Source organism: Ciconia boyciana, chromosome 16 (assembly GCF_034638445.1).
Source record: "Ciconia boyciana chromosome 16, ASM3463844v1, whole genome shotgun sequence".
NCBI classification, from domain to species: Eukaryota; Metazoa; Chordata; class Aves; order Ciconiiformes; family Ciconiidae; genus Ciconia; species Ciconia boyciana.
The window spans coordinates 11,260,477-11,281,453 of record NC_132949.1 but is presented as its reverse complement, the minus strand read 5'-3'; the positions used below and the strand labels follow the sequence as shown (position 1 = coordinate 11,281,453).

Genomic DNA, 20,977 nt, shown 5'->3' with positions numbered 1-20,977 from the left:
TTATTTAACTTTGTCTTCACAGGTTAAGAAGTAGTATCTACATTCTGTCAGTGCCTGGTATCTCATCTCCAGAAATGTGTTGCTGTGGCAGATCAGGCTCTACATGCACTACAAGTATTGAATTATATATCAAATCCCCTTTAACTGGGTATAACACTACCACAATTTTTAAGATTGCCAGAACACACATGTTGCAATTCTGCCTCCTTATGTTTTTGTAACTGGCTTTTTGTGATTTGGTTTCTGGTAATAACTGTGACAAAGATGCTGATAATCTCAGACTGGACAGTACTTTTCCCCAAATATAAAAAAAAATAGTGTGGAAAATAGTGGAAAAGTTCTAAAACCAACTTGTAACACAAAATCTGAGCTAAGGAGGAACTTTGTGTTAAGAGGAGGTATGAAACTTGTAGGTGCTCCCAAAAAGCCTAATGAGCTGGGTTAACGGGTAGCATTTAAGCACACTTAAATCAGGAGTTCAACAGCATAGCATTGTGTCTCCAGATGAAGAGTTTACAGACCTGAACCTCAAATAAACCTCTTCAAAATGCAAATCTCTGTGAAAGGAATCGCCCCTAATACCTTTCCTTTTTCCACAGGGCTCAGCCAGGCCCATCAGCACCAACCTTGATGTGGTTTTGAATGACATCTAGACCATCAGCAGGGAAACGGGGCAGGATTCAATGAGTGATGTCTAAATCTCCCAAGGAATGTCATACAGTGAGAACTTGGCATATATGGAGCTCAGCAACGGATAAAGACGCATAGCTGGCTGGGTCTCATCATGGAGTTGCCTTCTTGAGTTTTGGCACTAAATTGCCAACCCAGCTCTGGCTTTGCTATCTAATATACTTGTTCAGAAGTGTACTTAGTGTAAATAAATACAGACTAGGATAAAATATCCCATGTCTGTGTCAATTCATTTCTCTCTCAATGAAGAAACAACCCATGCATGGAGCCCAAGCTGCCCTGTCATGGCTGTGTATCAGCGTAAAAGCGTAATCGACACTGTATTTTAACCAAATTGGAGGCAATTAGTTCCCCTCGCTCCTTAAGAATCTGAGCTGCAGATGTTCTGTCTCCCCTGCCAGAGCAAGGGACTTTAAAACTATCATAAACAAACATGGCTAATTTAAAAGAATCATTTCATCTTGAAAGGGACACATCTCTCTTTTTTATGCTTGCATAAATCAAAATTGGCTCAATTGATTTTGCTGAAAGTTTCCACAAAGACGCGACGTGTATGCTAAGACGAGACGAGGGATTTCAACTCAGCCGAAAAAAGGGAACTCGGGAGTCCCACCCGCAGCACGGAGATTTCTCCTAAACATTTTTACCAGTCTAACTCCAGGGAGATGATGCCAGGATCTGGTCTTTCACTGTTCACGGGTTCAAGAGTCTGCCTGGAGGACTGAGACCAAAGCAACCACAGGTTTGGGATGAGATAGCTCAGCAAACCCTGGGGAGATTTGTAGTTTATGAATACCATGTTCAGACAGAAATAAAACTTTTTATGCTGCCCTTTGTTATTAAGCAGAAGCTCCAACTGGGCCTCATCACTCCACTTGAAGTAAAAATTTAAAAATGAAAAGGACTCATACTTTTAAACTGTTTATGCTCTTATTACATCTGCTATACACACCAGAATGCTAATCATAACAACTCTAAGCGACCCTGCAGAGCATTAGCACGCTCCTTGTTATACGGCTTTGTTAGGTAGGAGTGAAAGGGTGAATAATAATATTCACAGCTTCCCTGCAGTCACGTAAATGTAAATATTTTTTTAAAGTGCTTACAAGACAAACCTACAGTAAATTTGAAAAATGTCCCCCATAATATTTAAAATAATTCCTCCTCTTTAACCTAACAAACCTAACCTTACAGCATGGCAGTTAAGTGATCCATTCATTTTATTTCAAAAATCTCAGTTCTCTCTTCATTTAAGAACCAGAGACCAGCTGACAAACAGGATGGATAATATGGTCTCTCCAGAAACATTTTTCCATTATTTAGAGTGATTAAATCTAACACATGCTTGTGCTGAGCCCTCAGCCAGCATTTGGAAAGCAGTGGGTAAAGAAGTCTCAGGCCAGTTCTCAATCTCATTAAGATGGAGAAAACTGAAATTCTAGAGTATTTATCAACCTGTTCTTCAAAAAAAGAGAAAATATAGTCCAGCCATTCTCGGTACAGGATCACTGACTCTAAATACATTCTCAGGAGCAACAAAAATGAAGGAAATAAGTTATTGACTACAGCCATTGACAGCAGGACAAGAAGCAATAGTCTGCAGTGGAAGGAGGATCAGGGTCTAGACACCATTAAGTGGAAGAGCAATCGAGCAGATGAGCCTGTCAAATTGCAATTTAAGTCAGATCCTTCCTGCCTATCTGTAGATTCCTCTGCAACATTGCAAGCACGCATTTGATATTCATATCATTTTAACACTCTATAGCATGCTCCTAAGTAGTTGCTATGTTTTACCTGAGAGGTGAAGAGGATGAGGATGGTTGTATTTTGGGATTTCTGCATTATTATTTTGGTAGTTTATCTACAGTTAGCATCTGGAGTTATATTTTATAAATGTTTGGTGGAAAAAAAACCAAACTAAACCAACAAAAAAACCCCCCGCCCCTTCATATACCATCAAAGTGCATGAATACAACATAATTATTGTCACACATGGGCAGCAATATGAGTCACTGTGGCTCACGCTCCTTTACAGCATGATTTATAATATAGTATTCCTCTTGATTCTACGTCCCTAGCAAAAAAAAATTAAACAAAACATATCAAAGAGGTTCTCCACATATCTCAACCTCAGGAATGCAGCTTTTCCAGTCATAAAGACTGGAGAGCAAGGATCTATGTTAGCACAGCTAATTAAAGTGTAAGAAAAACCTCTTTTATATCTGACTTGTGAAGTTGATAACATGTAAGTTATAACTTGTATAAGACATGATAAACTCTGTCCTTCACAGAAAGAAACACACTTCTAACATGACTTACTGTAAACAGATTTCAGGGTATAGCAGCTTCTAATCAGAGGCAGCTCCGTAATGGACTTGTTGAGCAGTGACGCTTCCTACAACATTTGGCACACGTTGAATAATTATGCTGTTGTGGCTAAACCAGATAAGGTTCAATACTAATACAGGGAACAAAGTGTGGGGATTTTGACGGCACTAAGCCAAAATTTACAAACATGAACCTGAAATGTTTGACAGGCACGTGAAGAAGAGCCACCAGGAGAACACTGTGCTAAGATGGGGAAAGGATCTTGGGCTTCGAGCTTTCTTTTTGTTTGTTTGTGCAGCGTTAAGAAGGAAAACTCACTTTAACATCACCTTTGAAGAAAATGACTCATCACTAGTCAGTTAAAAAAAAAACTAGTCAATTGTTACAACTAATGTCCAAGAGGCCCGTTCATATTGGACACAAAGATGGAAGGATTAGTGTACAATAGCTTGGCTCCCTCCAGCTCACGGGGCTCTACCCCCTGGCGAGGAGCTGACATGAGAGGATAAGACAACTCCATTAGGAGCCCGTATCACTTCTCCGCAGCGTTCCCCACAAGCAGATGGAGCAGCTATTTAGCCAAATGCACCGTGACTCCTGGTTTATACATGAGCATCTGCGATGTTTCCTAACATGGGGCGATGTACAATGTACTCCGATTTATCAACTGTCCCACATGCAATTAAAGATTCGGATAAATAATTTGGCAGTAAAGGCCCCTCGGCTGAACTGAAAAGCAGCAAGGCGTGAGGGGTCAAGTGTTTCGGCAGGATTTATATTTACCAAACAGAGCTGCCTGCAAAGGAATGTCCTCGTTGAGCTGCAGCAGAATTAGGTCCGGGCAGGAGGACTGAGCTGAAGGCTCTAGCTGGATAGCTAGCAATTTCTTTGTTTCAACTGAAACAAATTTGAATGTAATGTTAGAGTTATTAAAACAACCCTCTTTATTGCCCTAAGAAACAAAATATATATGTAGTTAGAGCTATATAATTTCCTGCTAATACACATTTTGATCTGAGGATAATGTGCAGTATCACCGTTTTTCTGTGAATTCTACAAAAGGACTCTAATACCTTAGAACCATTTAATCAACATCCTATGCAGGCAGTGAATAGATAATTGAAATATAAGTACTGTCATCCATATCCCCTTTGGGAAAGTGACACAGTAAGCATTATATCATTCCATTAGTCCTTCCTTTGATGTGGGTTTTATTCTCATTAAACTATGTTTTAGCCTCAAGGTTCCCCCCCCCATGACGTGGCCACGCGAGAAAAAAAATAAAAAATACCCCGCTGTTCAAAAGGCAAGGACTACATTTTTACAAGCAATTGTACATGTCAAAAATATAAAGCTGCCTTTTTAATTTCTTGTTTACCAAATACAGTCAATGACATCTTCTGGAAAACACAGGGTGGCAAAAAAAGGAAGCCAGGAGGGTGGTGGTGGGGAAGGAATGCATTTACTTGTTTTCAAATAATAAAAGCCTGAATACAAGCAGGATAAAAACATGCTTGAAAAGACTGCCGTGGTGGTGTCTGCTTTGAATTGTGCCCTGTTTAAACAAGAGGAAAGCCTCCCACTGAAAAAAGAAACATTTTTATCATTCAAAAAGATCTCGGGGCAGTCCCTTTAAAATGAGGTATTTTCTAAACAAAATACTGGAATGTTTCCCTGCAGGGAACGAGCATCTGATCTTTTAAAAATGATTATTCTTGAAGAACTCTGGATTTATGGAGTTTTTGTTTTATTTGTTTTAACTTAAGCAGAATGAAACCTGTCTGAAATGACGACCCAAGGGAGCAGACCAATCAGCTAAGTAGAGGCTGATCTTTAAATGGGAACCGAAGTTGTACTGAAACCCTTGGGGAGATTTTAAACTGCTGGCTTAAAACAGGGCTGGCTAAACGCTTAATGCAGGTTTCAGCATAAGCTGAGGACATGGATTTCCTCTCACTTACATCAATGTAGCTCCACTAACATCAGTAGAAACGTTCCTGATTTACATTAGTGTTAGCAAGCAAAGAATCAAGCTAATTACACAGAGTTATCAACAGTGATTACAGGAGCATTTTTTTTTTTTTTAAATGCTCATGCATTTTTTCAGCATGGACTGGTTTTGTTACACTTTGTAGTAGTAGGTCTACTACAGGCAACTAAGTGGAAAACTCAGCTTTACATAGAACTAGTCTTGAGTCTCAATGTGTTTTTGAATAAATAGGGAAAGTCCGACGTGTTGCAATTTTCTATCAGTTTATGAATGGCTGACATATATTTGCAGTTATAACTACAATTCATAAATACAAGCCATTAGTGAGAAATACTGCTAGCTTAGGAGCTCTTTTTGGTTTGATTCTTCAACAGTTTGGCTTATATGAAACTGACCAAAGTCAACACTCCACTCAGAAATGTCAACCAGTAGGAAAAGCGTTACTGTCTCCATTAATTGCAATAACGATCAACCGTGGCCAAAAGAAGCAGGAAGCTCACATACAGAACACAGCTCCTTGTGCGTTGCTAAGTGAGGAGGTTAATGGGATTCTAAGAAAAAATATTTACTAAACAACACAAAGATTTATCTCTTTGGAAGCATCCAAGGCATTATCGGTGTTGTGACTTCTTCTGCCAAGTTAGTAGACTTACGCTTCTTAAATGCACAAGGAAAAGCAAGCTTGAGAGTGCAAATATTCTGCATAAGGAGAATATAATTAAATTCCATAGCATATTATTCACATATTGAAGGTTTTTAAGACAAGAGTGGATAAAGCCTGGAGCAACCTGGTTTGCCCTCAGAGCTGACCCTGCTGTGAGCCGGAGATTGGACTACAGCTCTCCTGAGGTCCCTTCCAGGTTGAACCATCCTCTGATGCTGCCTGTGCAATGCTTCACGGCCCGGGTGACATGAAACCTGGAGGTAAAGCAAGGGAGAAATCCCAGCCCCGCTCCTAGGCAGACACTGCAGCCCCCGCTAAGACCAAAGCCAAAGGCTGTAGGACTTGCTACAGAGAATAGTTGCAAATTGCAAAATACTGCAGGAGCAGAACTGAAAGGTGTCTACATGGTCATGAATTAGTTATTTAGAACATGCTGTTTGATGACTTGTTTTTTTTAAGATAAAAAACTATTCCTGTACAACTATTAAGTTTTTTATGAGTGCTTAGCACAGCAGATCCAGCAGTACTGTAAGTTCATAAAAACAGCCGCTTTTTAACAAGAGTGTATGCAGTTCTCTGTAGAAGGGCAATCAAAACTGTCACTTTGTACAATATAATGGAGCAGGACACTTCTCATCCTAGAGGCTAAGCTCACTCAGCTTCTGCAGCTAATACTAGAGATTTATTTAAATTAATCTGCAGGAAAATTAAATCCATTACCTTAAAAAGCAAGGGAATAAATCATACCCAACAGGAAACCAGGAAAAGCTGCTGCCATTTCAGTTGAATCTAAGGTTGTGTGAGCACATGAAATTTTTCCTTGTCAATGACATAAAAACAATTCATAGCAGGAAAAATAATATCAGCTGTTGTTATAATGCAAAACGCAAATATGCTCAATGAGTTTAACACTGCAGCCGAAGTATGAAGAACATCTCAAGCTGTTTGTATTTCCAAACAAGACTTGAGGGGTCAGAGGAGGGAGGAGGACGTGTGGGCAGGCTGGAATGATGGATGGCGTTTAGTGGCATGCTGTGTTTGGGTCTACTCTTGTTATTTTTGCAACAGGATGTCTCTGATTACTCTCTGAATAGAGAATAAGGATGGTTACGTCTCGTTGCTCAAAGGGAACACTTTTTTCAGCGCCTTACAAATGAAATAGGACATTGTAAAGCAAGCAGTCAATGAACTATCAGGTGCTGTTTGTCACAAATCTAGCAACAGTGTCAGAAGATTTCCTGGGGGCGTCAGCGGTGGGTTTGGGGCTGGCAAATAAGGTATACGTACTCTTGTCCTATGTACAGCAGACCCCAGCTCTGCAGAATCCTTCTGTGTCACTGCCTATACAGTTTGGTCCAGGCCAAATGATACAAAATATATACAGCAGGGGCACGCTAAGCGTCTAGATAACTATTTCAGCCATAAAGTTGACGCAATATGGAGAGGACTTCACAAAGGATGGAGGACAATTGCTCTTCCAAATCCCATCCTTCCAGAGCTCTTTGCAGAACTGGCTCCTGGCTCACAGGGTGCTGCCTGGAGCGATGGTCAGGCCAAAGCTGCTTAACTTAAACACTTCTTGAGTGTCACCAGTAAGATAATGACACTCTGTCCCCAGCCAGACCTCAGAGGCCATGACAACGTTCACACTCCACAGCGCAGCCCTGGCCACAGAGCATTTCTTTGAAAGCTACTGAGGTTCCTCACGGATGCCAAAGGAAACTTAAGTCCTCAGCAACATGTAGAAAAGGCTCAGATGCGGGGACTTGGAAACCACGTGAACGTGCGTGCAAGGAAATGAACACAGACAAATGTTGTCAAGATAGGGGGAACTGTTGTTTTTTCAAAGTAAAGGCTTCAGGCAGAAAGGAAGGCGAGAAGTGTTGGAAGCAAGGTCAGTTAGAACTGCCAGGTGATCTCAAACCTAACTATACTTGGGGCTGAAGCTGCAAATGGAGGCCACAAAGTGAAACACACGGGAATAATTTCTTTACAACAGTGTAACATTTCATAATGAGCCAGCTCCATGAATTAGCTTATCTAAAATAGAGACACCAGCTCATCCAGGGTCTGCATGACTCAGTAACACCAAGGACCTCTCACTAGGAGTTACCAGTTTGATTCTGGCCCAAGTTCAAAGTGTCTAAGAATTGTCTTTGTGATGCCACAACCTCTATAAAAAATGTCACTGGTCTCAGTGCAGTTTCTCAGTGGGCAGAAGTTCACATCGAAGTCACTATCGAAAGCCTTTCCAAGGAGGTGCAGTGAGCCAACACGATGGAGAATTAACAACCTTCTCACTCTTCAAAAGGGATCTCAAGCTCAGGACTGGACCATACAAAAAGTGGTATGACTCTGCTACCCACACTGACTGGTTCTGTAACAAGGACTATGCGAAACAAATAAAAAAGAAAGAAAGAAACAGAGAAGGAGAGAGAGAGAAGGGAAATCACAATATATTTACAAACAGTGTAAATGAAGGTGGATCGTAAAATGATGCCTCGTTTGCACTGGATATCACAGATGTTGTAACACAGCAGAATTAAAAAAACACCAAATATTTCATGATCTGAAGCAGCTAAAGAGAAGAAAATGTCAGAACTCAAATGTCAGACAAATTTTGGGCAAGAACTCTGTACATACCCCAAGCTCTCTGGATTCCTTCCCAGAGCCAAGACACCAGTCTCTTACATACAATTTATCCGTCTCTGTCTAGTCTGTTTTTGACTAGTTTTAGCATAACCATTTAAGGGTTTTACTTAATCAGCCAGGAAGGAAAGAGTTCAAGGAACACCAGGGAATATGTGGCAAAATATAACAAGGTTAGATCACTTGCACTGCATTATTCTCCTCTGGCACACCGCAGAAGAAATAACCCAAGTCAAGGTCTGCATGTTCAACGGTCTACAGGGAACGAGACCGGCATTATTCAAGGTAAGTGACACTTTAAAGAACTTTAAATTAGCTGTTGACAGTCAGGTAGATAGATTGATGAGTGATTACACGAAGTCCCCAACATCACCATTTTGTGGTGAAAGCAAATATGAAGGGGGGGAAGTAAGAAAATCCGTTAAATATTGGTTTTGCCAATCTGTGGTGCATTCAGATGACAGTGAAGTTCGTTTAAGGACACTGGAAACTTATAAAACAAATTGCTTTCTCTGAATCAAAAGCTGACGGAAAGTTTCCTAGCTTTATTTTTGACTCCAGAAACACTGCAAGCCATGCTAGTAGACTATGATAAAAAAAAAAAAAAAAACCAACCCAAAAGAATCCCCCTATCATCTTTCTTCCTAACAAGTGTTCCTTCTTCCGGGGCTAAAGGACCACATCCAAGTGGAGCAGAAGTGCAGCTCCCCTGAACCACACAATGAAGGCTGACTTACTGTATGTACAACAGATGCCCTCACTGCAGTGGTCCCTAAAATATGTTTTTAAATAAAATTAACTCAACTCAGGAATCTGTAATTAGCACCATCTTCGAGAACAAATCAGAACAAGTTTATTGAAGCGCTCTAACTATTTACAATGAGAGTGAATTTACCCCCGAGGTTTACTTTACTATTTTGTATCAATTTTCTTGTAATTTCATCCATCACATATTTTTCAGTCCTCCAAAGGTGATGGATAAAACACAAAAATAAATAGGACCAACTGTTCGCAGAAGCCTAAGGGAAAACATAATTTTGTTATAAATAATCCTTGGCACAAATCATGGAAATGCAATACTAAAATTGTTTGTTGAATCATTTATGAATTGGGCCTTCAGATTTAGTTTGCAAATAAGCTAAGAGTTTATTGTTGATGTTCTTTTTCACTTTGCTTTTTTAGCTGGAAAACAGCCTTTGAGAAACTGAACTGATACATAATCCAGAAAACAGAGTGAATAAAGGATTTTTTATTTTTTTTAAGGGAATCCCTATGCTAATACAGGACTCTTTTTGCGGGGGGGAAGGGATTTACTTATGGATGATGATAAACTAAATGATGACAAATTTTTACTTTATTTTCATAAGATGCCACAGTTGTGAGTTTTCACCCCAGCTTTATGCTAAACATGTAGAAAAGGCAAAGACACTATGGTGCCTAACAAAACCACTAAAAAAAAATTAGTTGCAGATACCTCTGCTGGGAGATTCAAATGAATGTTCGTGATCTAACAGATAAATGTGACTACTAAAAACAATATACACTTTTGTGTTTGTTCTTAGATGTGAAATTTTGAAGATTTGTTGTTACAAACTAATGCAAAAAGTTCAGTGGAACATAACTATGTGCTACCACACTGTGCAAGTAGTCATCACACATGAAGAAATACACAAGTGGAAATTCTGCTGTCTTAAGAAATTCAGTATTTTAGAGGACAGCTGATTACCCAAACTCCCCACATGAAAGTTATAAACATGAAGAAATATCAAAGAACAGAGAGGTGCATTTCTTTCTTATGTCTTTTGTCTGAAATTGTTATTTTTCGTCATCTGAAGAGAGAGAGAAGCTTGGAGATAGATAAAAGCAATATGAAGACTCATTTCATTAGCCAGAGCAGGTGTGCACAGCCTTACCTGATCTGTCCCCGCACCAGTGGTCTGTTTTTTGTCCTATTCATATTTGAGTCAAACGGAACCTCAAAGAACTGTAATACAAAAAAAAAAAAAAAAAGGAAGAATCAAAATGAAAGGATACTGGAAAGCATGTGATGCGTGGAATGTACTGTCTGCATCTGCAGGTGCTTTAATCTCTATTTTTGAAGGTTCGGAAATACAACAAAAATGGCAAACTCCTTTTACAGAGCTTTGATAGTCTGCATCAATGCTTTTGGCATCCCCTTAGAAAGAAAATCACCTGGAGGACAAAAATAGTTTGCGCAAGTCCCCAAAAGTTAATCATTTGAAGTAAAGTTTGATTCCAAGTTCTGTTCTTGACAGGTTTGACGCAGCTTTTATACTTACACAATTATATATACAGATACGTAAAGCCCTTCCCCCAGTTTTACATTAATACAAACAGCCCTTGCAAATGTTGTGCTTCTGGTATTTAAAAGACAAACAGAATTTTTTCAAGATCATCTAACTTCTGAGAACCTATAACCCACCCCAAAATCAATCAACTCTTGTAAAATGCTACTGAAACTGCACTGAGCATCTAGTTCTAGCAGCAGGGAATGAACACACCATATGGTGTTATTTAATGTCACAACCCAATTTGACTTTAAACACCGCCTATGGGAAAATTCAGGCGGCATTATCTTCACGCTAGGAATTCCTACAGGCTTTCGTACGATCCGTTTTATAAAGAATGTTACTGGAAAAGCTGAATGCACTTTGCCATACAGCAAACTGTAAAGCCATTTAGTTTTACGTGTGCAAAATAATAATAAAAATAATAAGCATATATTTATTTAAAGAGTAGTATATTTATAGAAAGAATATTTTCTACTGACGTTATGTCTGAGGTTTTGGGGTAGGATCCCAATTATGGTGAATATGTAGGAAAAGTACCATAACAAATCATAATTTCAAACAATCAGACTGACAGTAAGCTCAGTATAGTCAAACTGCAGACAGATTTAAGGTGACTATATGATAAACGACTGTATCATAAAATCTATGTTATTCCAGCAAGCTCATGTAACCTTTTACACAACAGAAGACAAAATTAACAAACGTCTCCATTTTGACGGTGCCATGTTACTGGCCCAGGGGAATGCCAGTGGACAGGGACATCGGGAGCAGCAGGGACCCCATCAGCACCCTACAGGTGCACATCAGGGGAAAGACACTTCATTTACAGGCACACAGAGACTACAGGAACCACCTTTCCCATCTATTACTTTGAAGCAATGACTAGATAACATTTTGCGAACCTCTGCTGTTGCTCCTATGTATTGCAAGTGCAGCAGGGATCGGATACCCGTGGATCATCCTGCCTAACATGGCCCATGATATTCTCCACTCATGGTGACATTTTTAACCTCAGGTTGAATCATCTTCCCAACAGTTTTAACCATTCCCAGGAATGAGGTTATAAGAAAATCCTGCGTGCATATGAGTGAGAGTGAGTGTATGCACGTGCTCAAGCCCACACACTAAAGTTATCCTGCTTAAACAAAACTTGCTAACAGTACGCTCTAAAGCCAAGAAATTTGGCAGCGGGCTTCATTTTCATGTTTTGTCATGCTTGTGAAACTGTCCAAACCTGGGAAAGAACGAGACTCAGGCAGGTGGCAGGGAAGAGAGGGGAGAAGGTCGAGGAAGCAGCAGCAGCAGAGCCAGCAAGGGGGGCACTGGCTGGGGGACCCCAAACCTGCACTCCCCCTTGCAGCCTGCAGCTGTGAAACCCCCTGGCAAAGTACCTGCCTCGTCCCCCTCTAGTGGCTGGCCAACACAAATTAATGGATAATTACTGTTGTTAACTTGGCTGAAGCCTGTGTTGTGTATTAAAGTCCTCAGTTTGTCCACGATGGATCCAAAAACTACCACAGTTCTGCAGGGGAGGAATCCTGCATTTGTCAGTTCGCATTAAAGGCTGCAGATTAAATGCTCAAAAGTTAAGAAATAAAAAAGCATGGCAATTGAAATCATCAATGCAGCTCTTAATTACTAGTTCACATCCAATTCACTAAGATTTCTCGCCTCCATCTGTGCAGTGGAGCTGGCTGGGGCTACGCAGCCTTTAGATGGTTTGCTCTCGGTAAGCCTCCACCCGGAGCAAGTGGATGGAGCACCTGACTCACTCCCAATTCCTTACGATTCTCAAAGCCTTCCAATTTTATTATCGATATTCCTGAAGCAAACTTGGGCTGCTCAGCCAAGAGTTAATCACATGAAAGAGGAAGGGACTTCAGGAAGAAAAAGGGTTAGTTTATATGTCCTTCACTTTGTCAAAGCATTCTGCTACAGTACTAGGCAACTCATTTATTTACTTTTAGATAGGCAGCTAGTAGGTTATTTCTCATCCTCTCTTTTTTATGCCTGGTCTGCAGTGGCAACGGTCACTCCCAGCTACAACCGAAGCTGGTGGAGACCCTGGTTTGGAAGAAACGCGCAGAGGAGTCTATGGGGCAGCCACAAGCCCCAAGCCACGGAGCCCTGGCAGCTCACTTCAGAGGGACAGGTCGGATCTGCATGGCTACAACACTGCCCTTGAGGTGCGGGATGTTTCACAAAGAACCTCTATAGCAAACCATGAGTACCTTTGGAGAAGGGAAAGCACCCCGTTTGGATCCGAAACCAGTGATTGCTTCTGACAGCTCAGCATTTTGCTAATGGTTTGTTTCACTGTTACATTTCAGAGACAATTATGTTAAATGAAGAAAAAATGTTATTTGACATCAGACTGGTAGAGTAATACAAGGGAAAAATTCTATACAGCTAAATTATTTTCTCCTGAATATATTTTGAGCTACACTCAGTTTTGCTTTGTTTTTAAATACACAATTTTCCCTTTATTTCTATTTGCAAAGTCTGACTGCCATGAGCTTACTTCCAGTTTAAACTTGTGCATGTGAGGAGATTCTGGCCCATTTGAGGGTATTTAAGATAAAGGTATTCCGTGTGTGATGGATAAAATCAAAATAACACCCAGGTTTTAAACCCAGTGTGTCTCAAACAGAAAATTACTGAAATGAAGAACAGTTGGACACTCAACACTGTTGAAAGAATTTAAACTTATGCAGTTCAGTTATCAGTATAACCTAACAATACCATAATCAGTGTATGAAATAGTTCCATATATTTAATATTGTAGTTAACCTCTGAATAGAATATACATTTTGAAAAAGAAACTTCTCTGCTGAGTTAAGTAGTCAAAAAATGTCAGTCTCTGTTGTATACAGACACGGCTGCTCCCGAAATTAAGATTACTGCATGACTTAAGTCTGAATTTTTTCGCTTTTTTAAATCTGACAATCTGAATAATCTGTTACTGTCAACTGTACGCACGAAACTACATATCCGATTGAACCACAGTTACAAAAAATCCTTTTATTTGCAATGCCCCAGATTCTTTCACTGAGCTAGTTGCTATTACATGTCAGCAAGATGCCATTTATCAAACTTTTTCCATTTTGCTCCCATATGTTCAGAAAAATTCTCTCTCCACTTGAAATTATTTTCCCCTGATATTCTAGAAAAAAATGAAAAAAATGTGCATCTCAAATATCATTCCATAGGAATGAAAGAGTGAACTCAAACATTATTTCATGCCAGGCCAGCACAGTACAGCCTGTTTTAGCAAACAGTAAATTCAGTAAGATGAATCCTGAATAAATAAATATTTTAGAAGCACTCAAGAGGCTTTTTCCTCAGAAAGTCTGAATGCATCAGTTCAGCTGGACAAGGCAGAATATTATCTGCCTTAGGTATTTGGGAAGCTAGCCACCAAAAGGACAGACAGAGGGTTAAATCTACAGCATCTGAAAATCCCTGAGTGACGAAACTTGGCAACGGCTTTCAAGACCCTAACCTAAATTTTAATCAGTATGCATGAACATTTAAAACATGATGATGGAAAAAAATAAATCAGGCCAGCTAGTACTTTGTGGTTTATTTCTCTGGCAGGCTCATCAGACTCTTTGTGTAGATCTCATCTAGTTAATATACAGTAATTATATCTTAAACATCTAACAATTCTTAGATTAGCTGTCACATTACTGCTTATAGCTATTTACACTCATGGGTTTTTTTCCTTCAGCTTCTTCATATTGGTTTCCACTTTGTTTTCAAGTGAAATGTTAAAGATTGTTTAATTTCTTCAAGCTACCTCCTGGAAACAGCAGTGACTGCAGAGGGTAGCTAATCATTCAGACTTCCTGGAGGGCACACAGATTAATAATTTTATTTGGACTAAGCCAAGATTCCCTACATTACCTTGCAGATGCAGATGCCATTACGCTACGCTGGCACTTCGAGGACTAACATGATATGGAAAGAGCGAGAGGGCGTCCTGTGCCTCTCGCTCTTTCCGAATCATCAGTTAAACACCAACACCACCTATTAAGTTTTCAAAGACAGTGGCCTGACTATTTGCAGTTAATTAAGTCAGCAGAGCGGATGGAAAACCCTGAGCACATGCTGCGTTTGCCATCCGTGGTCATTCCTGCGGGAGACATTTTAACTACTGAATTATGACAGTTCAATACCTTTACTCCTATTCATATGAAAACATAAATAGAGTGCATTAAGAGGAACAACACGTCATATAGTTTATCAAATGGATCACCCACACTTAGGCTAGTAAGCGTCTCTTGTATACTGCTTTGGATTTAGAGCGTACCAAGCACCAGCCTGGCCCCCGTCCAGGGCCAGCTCTAATCTGTGACACATGGTGGAAACAGCAGCGGCTGAAATAGGCAACTGGTCTTCCATGTATTGACATAACATTTTACTCTAATGCTAAACACATATTTACATCAGAACTGATAATCCCATGAGTCTAAAGACGGAGCGGAACCCTGCTATTAAAAGACAATTTAATTCAAGGCAACGCAGAGATTTCCCATCGCAAAACCATCCCTGCATCTGAGCAGGCTTCCATGTACTCTTTGGCAGAAGAATTGCCCTCCGGATGTATTTCTTTCTCTCTAAAGACTCCCCGAAGGGCAGTTCAGGTGAATCTATGGCACTAATGAGTGAATGAGAAGATGAGGCTGTTGCCAAAGAGCAGTCACCTCCTCCTGCACTGAAGTGCTGCTCGTCTCCAAAATCCTCCGGGTCTTGCACTGCACTGGGGAGGTGGAGACGAGCTACGGGGATGGGTGCAGGTGGTGGCTGAAGCCTCTCTGCAGCTAAAATCTCTTGCTACAGACCCAAGCAAACATTTTTAACACAATGCAAATAACGACCAGTACAAATAGACTCCCCACTTGAGCATTTCACTGAACGTCTACAGCCAGGGGTGAAATTGGACTGTATGAGGCAAGTCTTGCAAATATTGGTCTTGTTAAATTAGATGCTCTGGGGTTCTCCAGTTTCCCCTGTACTACAGTAAGCTCTGATCCTCTTTGGTCTTCTTTGGTATTGCCAAAGAGCAAGCAGTTAACCAGAAACATAATTGAAACGCACACTGGAAACCAAAAAGGCGCATGAGGAGGAGGAGCGGGTGGACCAAAACCAGGTGGAGAGCGTGGTGGCAGAGTAGAATCTGGATACCTGGACAATTACCTGAGGTTTCCTGGCAAGATGACAACCAGAAAGCCATTCCTCACAGCTGGCTATGCGGCCTCCAAATTCATCAGGTTTTAGCACTAGCCTTTCACATAAAGTCTCCCAATTTTCTCATGCGCTCAAAGGAAAGTTGGAGGTTTACATTGGATATTAGGACAAATTTCTTCACTGAAAGGGTTATCAAGCACTGGAACAGGCTGCCCAGGGAAGTGGTTGAGTCACCATCCCTGGAGGTATTTAAAAGAAATGTAGATGTGGTGCTTAGGGACATGGTTTAGTGGTGGACTTGGCAGTGTTAGGTTTATGGTTGGACTCGATGTCTTAAAGGTCTTTTCCAACCTAAATGATTCTATAAGATTCATTGGAAACCCAGACCACAGAGTTGAGATCCTTCCTTAGTGAGTGTTCTTCCCCTCCATATTACCTAATTATTTCTACTCCTCATGTTTTCAGTGATTTCTCTTACATTGTGATAAAGTAATATATAATTACATAAAAGGAGAGGAAAAACATAACATATAATTTATGGTAAATAAGATCAAAGTCAGATTATTATTATAGGTTTTCTTCTAGTTTCCTTTCAATCACTTTAATTACTCTTTGTTGGTCTCATATAAAAGTATATTACAAAGGTCTTTTTATTCAATTGTACACAGATGTGACAAAAAAAAAAAGGTGAAGGGAAGGATTTTCAAAAGCACTCATGTACTGATCTAACACTATTCTCACTGAAGTCAATGGCAGTTTGACTTCAATGAGAGCAGAGACGGACCAACACTGAGTGATTCTGAAAATCCCACCCTAATTGTACAAACAAGGGAAGGCTTTAGAGATTGCTGGCTTGGAGATTGTATATTTGAGAATCATAAAGGGCACACAGCACCTGTTTGTCTTCAAGATATGAAAATAAAGCAAGGCAAATATTTTAAGGATTAGAAATGGCTTTTTTCTTTTTTTTTTTTTTTAAAGGCAGTATCTGAAAACCCTCTGGCTCTGTAGTTCCCAGTCTAGCTATAGATCTGCTTTAATATTTTCCATTTCAAAGAGGATTCTAATTAAAAACAAGATTGATGCAAGCCTGAACAATGTTACTTACAGATAGAGAAGGGCAGCTAAACCCCAAACTGTCATGTCCCAGCGAACCCAAGAAGGTCTGCTAGGTAAAGCAGCTGCCATAGTTTATTATTTTTTTTAAAAAGCTTCCACAAAAGACACATTCTTCTTCTTCTTAGTCAGTGTTTAGAAGCCCATTGCTGTGCACAGGGAAGAGAACAGGAGGTAACTGCAAAGAAAATGTTGATACCTGTCACTTCAGAAACATATTTTCAGGATGGAGAATGCAAAGGCCCACAGACTTCCACTAGCACTTATTTATCCCCTCAGATTAATGACCTGCCATGCAGGCTCTGCTTTTAAGCGCTCCAGAGGTGACATGATGTTATTTCCTTGACCACTTACAAGCGTGTGACTTTCTAGGGATTCCCACAGAGATCCACTGCCTCCAAAACTGAGAATTTTTTAGGTTTTACATTGCACTTCGTATTTAAGTGCACTTAACTGGCAGCAGTGCCCAGAGCCGCTGGCACGCCCGGACACACTGCTCTGTATTTGTTTTCAGCTCATCCAAATCCTTTTAGTGGGTTTGACCAACAAAACAAGCGGTCATTAAACTCTTGCAGCTTAGTGGCCTCTTCATCAGCACTTTGGCCAAACAGTATCCTTTGGTGATATCAGAAGTACCATTACAAGGAACTTGAAAAGTACATGACTGTGTTAACACTCAGGAGTGTCAAAGCGACATGGTCCAAATACCAGAGTGCCTCGTTACTGCTGCTCCATCTGTGGGTCCCATCACCACAATGAGGGGTCAGGACAGAGGTGAGGATGACAGACACATCCTGAAAACTGCTGAAGCACTGCTGGATGAACCACTGTCACTGCAGGTGTGGATGCGCTTGTGGCATTCACCTGGGTAAAAGCAGCGAGGGTGGAAGGAAAGACCCTGGGTATGCATGCGTGTGTCTGAGCATGCTGCAGTAAGCAAGGAATTAACGAAGTAGGAAAAGATAATTAAGGACTACATGTGGCCTTCAGTTGTATGAATAAATTCGAATGAAATAATTTGGTGCAAATGCCCCATTATCTACTTTACCCCTACCTACAACATTTTTCTTGTCTTCATCTTTGAATCAAATTTGCTAGTACCAATGCATGAAAAAAAAGCTCATTTAATCTCATTTTTTTCAATGCACCTGATGTCCAAGACTTGAAATGAGAGAAAAGATGTGAATCTCTTGTTTTGGTAAACAGGAAGCAGGTTGGGTGACCACCGATGAGCCCAGCTCTTCCCACTAAAATCATGTTTTGCTAAGAAGATATTGTAACAAAAATGAAATAATAACAACAATAAAACCAGGCCCTTATAAGCTGTTCAATCTTGAAAACTGCTGACATTGTGAGCCACCTAAATAGCATATTCCTGAGGCCTCACAGAGGTCAGCCAGAGCTTCAGGGGAAATGCAAGCTAGATACTGCAGACAGGCTTTCACCTTATGTGATCCACCTTGGAGAAGCAGCTTTCACAGGAAGAAATACTGGTTTCTGGCCAGCTGCCAAAGACTTCTAATAATATTAAATATTTACCACAAACAAGTCCTTTTTATTTAGTACACAGTTAATGCATCCACAAACAAAGCTCCTTACTCCAAGCCTTCCTCCAGCCCCAGTTCCAGGACAGCACTTGCCCATCAATGCATTTGGGCTCCTTGGACCAAAGGGAGCAATTATACAAAGCACAGGACGGACTGCACTGAATGCCTTCCCATCCTTTTCTTTTGGACATGGACTTTGTCAGCATTGGGCTCTTCCTTTTCATCTTAAAATGAAAATTGCTAAAAAGTGTGTTTCAGGTTGTGAGCCCCCAGTTAGATAAACACCTCATACCCTTCCCTTGTGCTGACCCAAGCAACTTCACCCACAGAAGGACCTGATATGGCCAGAAATATAACTAATTTCCCTCTGGATCTTTTCATTTTTTGATCTGTGTCACTGGATTAGGTCACCCTGGACACGAAAACAGGAGAGGGAAAAGGTGAAGCTGTGACTCAGCTCCCACCGCTGAGCTGGTGTACCACGTACCCCACGACAGAAGCAGCAACCCAATGGTGTGTTTCCCAGTTACGGGTTAAACTGTTCTCTCTATCCAGGCTCATGGAGATAAGGCAATGAAGCAACACTCATCTCTAAGAATTGTGTTGCCCTGGTACAATAAGGGAACACTTAACCTACCCCCACACCCTTCAACAACTGGACTGTGATCACCCCAAATTCATCACGTACCCATGCAGGATTTTTGCAAGTTTTTAATGAAGAATTATAAGTAGAAGTCAGATGCAGAGATACATACTTTCTGCTCCTCAGGAACTATTTTATTTCTATATATTTTAGGAACAATTATTACAGTTGAAGAAAAATACCACCTTTATGCCTACCAAAATATACTCTGCAAAGCCATCACTTTGCAAAGCCATTTTCTCGAAGAGATTCCTTTGCATTAAATCATATTTGTCACGATGCCAGCATGCCATGAGTGCAACGTATAATTTAAAAAACAAACAAAACTTCAAATAACAATCTCTTCGCTGAAGATAGGAATTGCACAAGGTCAGTATCTGGTTTAAGTTACTATATGTCCTAAAATACACAAGGCCAGGTCCTCTGGACACAGTGCAGCTGCCTTGAGCAATACTGCAGATAAAATCTGATACTGAAGATGGCTTAGACAAATTCCTGTGGTGGAATAAAGTCATTACTCGGGAACTCTTGGGGAAGTATTTCTGCTGCCCAGTGCAAGTGCTTAAGTCAAGCAGGACATCCAGAGTCAACCGGGAGACACGCATCTCCTCCAGATGTCAAGTGAGAGCAAATAGAGGCAGGAGCTGGTCTAATTGAGATGCAAAGTCTTTATTTCTCTCTAGTAACTACAGAGGGATCCTGAGCTCCTGGCTTTAGCCAGGGCAGTTGTAAAAGGGGCAGGTAACAAGACAACCCTCTAGAGTATCAGTTATCAGCTGCTTTTCAGTCCCCTGTGAGTACTAGAGAGAGCTATAAAATAAAGCAGCCTCACTGCTGCTCTATTCTTGCCCAGGAGATTAGAGCAAGGAAGTGGAGAGGTGAGATTTAAATCACTTCACACATCTCCTGGCCCCAACCCATGTGTCCAGGATCCAGGTCATTTTAATCAGCTTTTTATAATTTGTCACTCAAATGATAAGAATACTAATCCACCGCAATGTGCTTCCTGCCAGGCACCCGAATATTAATCCATAAACTGTTCTCTTATATCACCCGTAGATGTATTCGCTTTAACTGCTTATAGCTGATGTCCTCTTAGCAATGCTTTCTTTCTTACAAGACAGCCAAAAGTAGCACTGCACATAAAGCAGCAGGCTTGCCTGCTTTTGGCTACAGAAAGGTTATTTATGTAGTTGCATACACATAAATTACTTATTCAAAACATCTTGTAGTTTTGGAAATAAATTAACTTTTGTACTTGAAGTTACTGGCACCTGTGAAAAAGAATTTGGTTTGGTCCATCTGTATTTGGAAAAAGAAAAATCTACAACTCCTTCTGGCCAAAATAGTGAAAAAAACCCAACCAAAACCACAAAGCCAAAACCCAAAAAACACACAAGGAATGAAATCTGGGAAAGCTAATATAGCCAATAAAAAAGCCTAAATGTGAACAAGGGTGTAAAGTGGCATCAGCATTTACTGACATGCCTCAGAAACACAGTACGGTAACATTGCCCAGCTGTCACAGAACTGATCTGCTGGACTTACCCACAGCTCAAACCTCTTAATGTTAATAAAATCATTCCTCAAGAGCTATTCCTTCAAAGTATTTAAAGAGTTGGTATCAGGAAGAATTTCAAGTCACATTTTTACATATGGTACATTTAGGGAATCTACCAGGTCTATAGGAGAGAGTTTACAAGTATCCCCTTCACAATAAAATTTAAAAACAACTTTTTCCTGTTGTTCAGATGTCTGAAAAAAAGAGCAAGAAATCTCTGCAGGGGTTTTCATGATTTACACTTCACTGGCAAGAGAACAGCCTCATTGCTTCACTCCACCATGCGC

The 20,977-nt window shown here is 40.4% G+C and overlaps 1 protein-coding gene across 1 annotated transcript in view; it reads right to left on the bottom strand.

Moving 5' to 3' along the window:
• COX10 (cytochrome c oxidase assembly factor heme A:farnesyltransferase COX10) overlaps positions 1-20,977 on the bottom strand; it is a 107,734-nt gene that overhangs the window by 24,274 nt on the left and 62,483 nt on the right. Inside the window, exon 5 of the mRNA XM_072881142.1 lies at positions 10,235-10,305. Coding sequence (XP_072737243.1) covers positions 10,235-10,305 — 71 coding nt within the window. The remainder of the gene's footprint in view (positions 1-10,234; positions 10,306-20,977) is intronic.